Below are 7,198 nucleotides of genomic sequence, written 5' to 3'. Positions count from 1 at the left end.
CAGCAGCTCCTCTCCAGACGATGGAGATCTCCTGCTCCTCATCGAGGCTACTTCCATCCAGGACCTCCTTCCTTCTTCCATGATCCGTATCTGAGGAACAAAGACGAGATCAGAGATCACGCAGTTCATCCAGAGCAGTTCATTCGTCCTGCAGAGGAAGCTCCTGCCTCCTCCTTCCACCACTCAGGACCACCATCTCTGGAGCAGGACCACTGATGTGATCAGAAACCTTCTCCAGGTCTACTGGGCTGCTCTATCAGCAGCCATGACCCTCAGAGACCTTCTCCACTCCTCCCTGAGCAGATCCTGGTTCGCTGCTTTTATTTTAAAGGACACCAACAACCAGCTTCATGCTTCATCAACTTTAATCAGAGACTTCAGCTGCTTCTGGCTCCTGGAGGTGAGGGCTGGAAGGTCCTGGAAGGTCCTGGAGAAGCCGGCTGGTTTCCATGGTGGTCCGGGTTGTGAACGCTGACTTCTGTGAGCTCCTCCTCTTCCTCCTCTTCCTCCTCCTGACGGTGGAAGGTGCTCGGTGAGGGGGCGGTGTGAAAGGAGGCGCCGCTGTCCGAGTCAGAAGGTCCGGGTCGGTCCTGGTGGGTCACGTCTGCTTCACTGACAGGCGAGAGCGTGGGAAAACAGACGTTTAGGGATAAAGAACTGGAGCAGACATCAGATGGTAATCTTTTACCTGAGATCAGAGTCGGAGTAAGCGCTGAAGTACTCGCTGTCTCCACTCAGAACCTCAGCGTCTGCGGCGGTTCCTCTGGCGCCGGTACCGGAGGGTTCCTCTGCTGTGAAGATCCTCCTCCTCCTCAGCGGTGACCAGGAGGTTTGGTCGGCGACGAGAGGCGAGTTCAGGGCCGCAGAAGGAGGACGGAGCTCGTCTTCACTGGAGTCTCTGGCAGAAACAGGGAGAGGAAGTTCTATCAGAACCAGGAGGTCTGACCCGTTCAGATCCACAATCTGTGTCCTTGGTTCTGGTTTCCTGTTCAGTAGAAACATTTTACAGATATTCACAGCTGCAGCATGCAGGCTTTTAGGTTTTTCTGCAGTTCTGCGTTTCAGGGCCATCAGAATGTTTTAGAAAGTTCTTTTGGGTCGAGCTGCTTATTTCCTCCTCATTCTGGGCCGTTTGTGTTTTTTACAGTTTCTCTCTTTCAGGACGTTCTGGATCGCTGCTCAACAAGACGAAATATCTACACAGGATCTCTGGATCACTAAACAGAGTCTACGCTGGTTCTGGTTCTGGTTCTGAGCTCAGAGGACTCACAGTTCGCTGTCGTCCTGGAAGGTCAGAGGTCGCATGCAGACGGCGCACATGTTTCCCAAACTGTGGAAACATGGCCGACAGAACACGCCTGCAAGGAGAACAGAGAGAGCGGGTCAAGCTGGTGCTGTAGGAGGAAAGTTCTGCTAGTTTCAGGCGAATCATGGAAGAAAAAACACTTTAATCCTGTTTAAACAAATATTCACAGAAAGAAATTATCTGTTTGGTTTCAGGGTTAGAAGGTCAGGAAATTATCTTCTGAGATTATTAAAAACTCAAACTTCCAGAAACAGATTTCACACCGACTTTAATCATCAAATGAAGGTGGAAGCAGGAAGTAACCCCCCCCCCCCCCACCATAACCCAGCAGGTTAGAACCTCCCGCCTCATTAAAGCAAATGATTTTTATCTGAATATCTGCAGAATAAATGGAGATTAAAAGCTTTAACTGTTACTGGATGATTCTGCAGGATTCATGGCTGCGGTCCGGTTCTGCAGCCGTGATCCAACCCGTCCCCCAGGGGGCTCCTGCTCAGGAATCCAGAACCATCTGGTTCTCCAGCAGCTTAATGGATCAGAACACGATGCACGGTCATCTCCACTGCAGAGCTGCAGTTGAGGACGTGTTCTGACCCAGCTGAGGTTATCAGAACCACTCTGTGTGTTTTAAGGTTCTGCTGCTGTCTCAGAACCAACCTTCAGCCAGACGCTCATCATTCACTGGCTGCTGATTCAGCTCCTGAGCTTTCAGACGATCCCTTGTTTGTTCCCGTTCCAGATTGTTCTGATGTTCTCCCCCAGATCTTCTCAGTGATCTGCCAGCGGTTCCGTCTAAGCCCGCCCAGCTGCGGTTCTGACCCGTTGCAGATCAAACCCTGGCATTAGTAAACAAGCTTCAGTTCCTTCACACATTCTCCTCTCTCCTCCTCCCGCTAACCGGACTATCCTTCCGCTCCTCTCCAGCAGAACCGCTCGCCCAAGTCCTGGTTCCTGCGTCTGGACCAACTTTTTAAACTGGTAATGTTTGAAGAACCTCCAGCCCACGCTGAGAGACCGGCTGTTTGGAAACGTCCAGAGAGGAGGAGGAGGAGGAGGAGGAGGAAGATGAGGTTGGACGCTAACACAGAGCAGCTCCACCTTCAGCGGATCCAGTCTCACCGTTTCAGGTTCAGACTGAAGCTTATGAAGAATCTGATGACGGAGCGGCTGAGTCGGGTTCAGCCGTTTCATTGACCAATGAGGAGATGCAGCTTCCTACCTGAGCAGCGCGGGACGTCGCAGGCGATGGTGTCGTCATCCTTCGCCCTCACCGCCTCGCCGCAGCCCACACAGGTGAGGGAGGAGCGGTCCAGCAGGCGGCACAGGTAGCCTCCTCCTGGAATCCTGATGGAGTAAAGAGTCATGACAGATTTGGTTCTGAGCTTCATCAAAGCTGCTGAAACAAGTCAGACGATGACAGCAGGCTGAGCACCAAGACAGCTGAAGATGTTCTGGACCGGCTGGACGCTGCAACAGTCCACCAGATGCTTGACAGCAGCGTAAAGTTCTCATGGATCGTCTCAGTTTTCACATGAAGCACATGAAGAGCTTTACCCATGATGCCGTCTGTTTTATGAAAACATGACGCTGCCACCTCCGTGCTTCACAGCTGAGGTGATGGTCTCAGGGTTCCTCCTCCTAATGAGAGGATTGTGTCCAGACGCCTCATCAGAACACGGGTCCAAACATTAAGGCTTTGGTTCTGGGCTTGATTCACACATTTCACACCAGAACCAGAGGAGTTCTTGCAGAGAGAACCCGTCTCCTTCCAGAACCGTATGGCGGCTGGACGTCCCCACGGTGTTTATACTTGCTTATGATTGGACAGAGGAGCGGGGAACCTTCAGGCGCCTGGAAACCGGGTCAGAGGAGGAACCACGGTTCCCCTCCTCCTGATATCTGGGAGGATTTCTCTGGATCTGTACATGACGTCACACAAAGAACCCGAATGTTTGAGGTGTCGCCGTGAAATACATCCACAGGTGTGCCTCCATTTAACTCAGATTAACCAATCAGAAGCTTACAACGCCGTGACATCATCATCAGGGGTTCCCAAACAGTCAAAGTGCAGCTCAGTGTATGTAAACATATGAGCTTCAGAAAACTTTTAAAAGAAAATTCTGATTTTTTTTTTTTTTTTTAATAAACTGAATATAATTTCTGGCCTTAAACAGGAAACACTGACTCTGATTCATTCAGTGTAAATATCTGGTTTCCTGTGAGGTTCATCAGAAATAAACTAAATATATCATAAAAACCATCTTTAAATGTTCATTTTTTAAAGATTAAACGTTTGTAAGCTGCCGTCCTGCAGGTAGACGTCAGTGGCGTGAAGGTACCGCGTCATCAGCGTCCGGACGGCGCCTCCACCAGCCAGCTGCTGGACGACGGCCCTCCTCAGGGCCCGGCCCAGCGACCTCCTCTCATTCAGGATCCGCTGCCGGAGGAACCGGATCCTCTCCTGCAGAACACAAAGAAGGACGGGTCACCTGCAAGTTTCAGGTTTCACTTTCTTTCTCTCGCAGTCGGGTCGTCACGTCCTCGCTTTGTGAAGAACACCAGAAAGGCCTCGGGCCACCAGAACCACGCCTGCTGCTACGGCAGAGCGTGGAGAACAGAGGCTGTGAAATCAAACACGAGATGCTGGAGATAAACGGACATGTTGGAACATCTCAGCAGGAGCGACACGTCTGCCGGTTCTGGTTCTGTGGGACATCAGATGGGAGAGCAGCCAGAACCACCAGGACTTTAACGACGTTCAAAGAAAGAAAAAAGCTAAGAAAATCAGTTTGAAGGAGGAACACGAAGCATTTATTTTTTAAATAATATTCAAACTTTATTTAAACGTGTTAATGAATCTCAGGCTGAAGCCAGCGTGGAGCAGCAGATGGATCAGACCGTTAACTGCTGACCTCATCAATCAAGCTGCTAGTTTAGAAAACATCCAACAAAGACGTTCAGCAGATCTTTGATTCAACACCAAATCATTTTCTCTGCCGCATCGTGCCCAGGAACGCTGAGGAAGAGGAGGTGCAGCTACTGGAGTGGGGCTCCTCTTCATCCAGGCTCTCAGGCTTCATCTGCAGCCCTGCGGTGGATGAAGGCCCCGTCGTTTAATGCTGAGGTTCTGACGTGTCTGATGATCCAGAGAGGAGCTGCTGGCTGTCTCTCTGCAGGCCGGCTGGTTCAGAACATCTCAGGGGAAGTCCAGATGGTCTCAGAGCGCCTGAGCCACGTTCAGGTTTGGATCAGCGTGTTCAGTACCTGCCTTCAGCTTCCTCCTCTCAGACGTTCACGCTGCAGATTCCTCACATGCCTCTCTGCTCTGCGACCTTCCACCCACCAGCAGCTGATCTTCCTCTCGTCGCCTTGGCTCCGGCGTCAGGGAGCATCACGTTCAGTCAGAGCCAGAGGGGCGGGGCTTACAGGGAAAATACCTGCCCTCATGTTGCTGCTGGTGGGACAAACACATTTCTGCTGCCAGGGGCCGTAATCCAGAACCTTCTGAAGGAACAAAACGCTTCCGGCTGGAGCTTGAAAGAAGCCAGCAGGACACCGAGAGCAGCTGCCAGACCTGCGGGTTTCAAAACCGGCAACAGAGGCTCAGTTTGATAACCTGATGAGAGTCAGATTATCGGTTTGATGCTGCAGATAAAGAAACCAGGATTAGAAACTGCTGATAACTCAGCAGCTGCTTCACCTCCATGGGAAACCTATAAATAAATAAAAACTTTTAAACATGAGCGATCATTCACATTAATAAACAGTATAAAAATTAACCGCATCCTTAATTTAAAATTTAATTCACCATATGTTGAAAACATATTTAAGATATTCGTTTCTACAACATATGAGGAAATAACTGAAATGTCTTGTCGAGCGTCTCGTCTGATTGGTGAACTGCAGACCAATCATCACGTCTGTACCTGTGTTATCTTAGTGAGGATTCTCAGTCATCAGGTCAGGATCAACCCAAAAAACTAAAAATAAAACAACTGGACTTTAAGTCTGAAGCTGAAGACGTTTCCTCTTCCATCCAGGAAGTTTTCTCAGTTCAAAATGTCTGCAGTAGTGAGGAGTTCCAGCTTTATAGGACCTGCATGCCTCCGTTAGAGCTTAGACTCACCTGTAGACTCACCTGGAACTGGTCGCTGCAACAATGGAGAGTCGTTAGGCTCCTCATTAAGCTCCTCGTTAAGCTCCTCGTTAGGCTCCTCGTTAGGCTCCTCGTTAGGCTGGCTCCCAGGGGGAATGTTCTGGTCTCATGCATGGAGGAGTGAACTGGGGAAAAGGTTTCACACCTCCATCTATGTAACCTCAACATTCATGGGGCGACCAGTTCCAGGTGAATCTACAGGTGAGTCTAAGCTCTAAAGAGGCCTGCAGGTCTATAAAGCTGGAGCTCCTCACTCCTGCAGACATTTTGAACTGAGAAATCTTTCTGGATGGAGGAGAAACGTCTTCAGTTTCAGAACAGAAGTCCAGTTGCTTTATTTTGTGTTGCTCCTCTCACTGGATTCTACAGCACAAAATATAAATATATAAAGAACTTTTGAAATCCAAACCAGAATCAGAATCTGTGTATAAAATATTTAATGTACATTTATATTTTTAATTCTTGTTATAATCTCTTCTAAGTTTAAACATTTCTATTTACGTGTTTGATGCTGTGAGAGGTCAGATTGTGCAAAAATAAAAATTATTTTATTTTTCTTATTTTATTTATAAACCAAGATGACGTCATTTACCAATTAATTCATCAAACATTCACGTTTGTTGGTTCTGCTGCTTATTTTCATGCAGGCCAACATTGAAAGAACATTCAGTAACATGACTTGATGCAAAGTGTGTCAGGCCCGGTGAGATCAGAACCACTGGCTGTCTGGACCGTTTAGCACCAAAGAGGATTATAAAGCCTCTGAGGTTTCTAAACATTTCCAGCTTTGTTGCCTCCTGTCAGTCTGCAGCATCACAAACTATCATCACATGCAGAACCAGATGGACCGGGCCTGTCGGCCTATCGGGTCACTTCAGCAGGCCGGCGCTGAGAAGATGAAGGTGCAACGAGCTGCTGTGGAGCAGCGAGAACCTTCTGAGTGGTTGGTACCTTTTCTCGCTCTGGATGATAGAGGCGCAGATGAGGCGTCTGAGGCGCTGCACGAATCCTCCGGTCAGAGACACGACCAGCGCCAGGCCCAACAGGAACCCTGCCATGGCAAACAGAACAGAACCAGAGTCACGTCTGCAGCGTCAGAGGAGGCCGGCATGTTTCGGTTCCTCTGCTGCCGCTCAGATCTGCAAGAGGAAACGATCAGACTTTCCTCACAGGAAACCTGAAACGCTTCCCCACAGAACCGCCAGCAGACGTTTGCATTTGGGCCGCCGCTCCGCGTGTCTTCCTCTGATTGTTGGACTCAGAGGCTCCTGAACGGGTCGCCGTTCCTCAGAGGAAACCCTGAGCTGTCAGAATGTTATTTAGGTTCTGTTCAGGCCCGGTCTGAGGCCCAGAGGCAGAACCGGTCTTCCCCATATTCCTGGAAAGCAGCTTATCCCAACACTTCCACTGCTGATCCGGCCTGATGCCGTCTGTTTTCATTCCTCCAACCGGACCTGGTGCTGTTCTACTGACACGGTTCTGGTGGTCAGAACTTTCTCAGAGAACAGCTTCCTGATATGTGGGCAGATAAAAGCTGATTTTGGATGTAGACACATTAGTTCTGGTCCGGTTGGATCCGTACCGAGGAGAACCGTGGTGCTGGTCTCCGGCGCCGACGGCTCCACCAGACACTTCCTGCTGACCACCGTGATGTTGCCTCGCTGCAGGACGTTGAACGAAGCCACCAGGTCTCTGAAGATGTCCGAGGCGTATCCGGACCCGTTCACCTGGACCAT

The 7,198-nt window shown here is 49.8% G+C and overlaps 1 protein-coding gene across 1 annotated transcript; it reads right to left on the bottom strand.

Moving 5' to 3' along the window:
• Positions 1-347: 347 nt before the first annotated feature.
• Positions 348-7,198, bottom strand: LOC118559939 (DC-STAMP domain-containing protein 2-like). The gene is made up of 7 exons (XM_036130615.1): positions 7,045-7,198; positions 6,414-6,460; positions 3,646-3,767; positions 2,526-2,650; positions 1,271-1,358; positions 689-898; positions 348-612 (listed from the first exon to the last, which is right to left on the bottom strand). Exons 1-7 carry the CDS (start codon positions 7,196-7,198, stop codon positions 378-380), a joined length of 981 nt encoding a protein of 326 aa, XP_035986508.1. The 3' UTR covers positions 348-377.

This window comes from Fundulus heteroclitus, unplaced genomic scaffold, assembly GCF_011125445.2.
Source record: "Fundulus heteroclitus isolate FHET01 unplaced genomic scaffold, MU-UCD_Fhet_4.1 scaffold_368, whole genome shotgun sequence".
NCBI classification, from domain to species: domain Eukaryota; kingdom Metazoa; phylum Chordata; class Actinopteri; order Cyprinodontiformes; family Fundulidae; genus Fundulus; species Fundulus heteroclitus.
The sequence above is the reverse complement of the archived record's forward strand: the minus strand, read 5'-3'. Positions and strand labels throughout refer to the sequence as shown.

What these genes read in the sequence shown, in the direction of transcription:
- LOC118559939 (XM_036130615.1), bottom strand. Translation starts at nt 7,198, where the DNA reads ATGGTCCAGGTGAACGGGTCCGGATACGCCTCGGACATCTTCAGAGAC. An exon ending in ATCATCCAGAGCGAGAAAAG is followed by an intron (nt 3,768 to 6,413) that starts GTACCAACCACT and finishes TGTGTTCTGCAG; the next exon opens with GAGAGGATCCGGTTCCTCCG. An exon ending in TTCCAGGACGACAGCGAACT is followed by an intron (nt 899 to 1,270) that starts GTGAGTCCTCTG and finishes TGTTTCTGCCAG; the next exon opens with AGACTCCAGTGAAGACGAGC.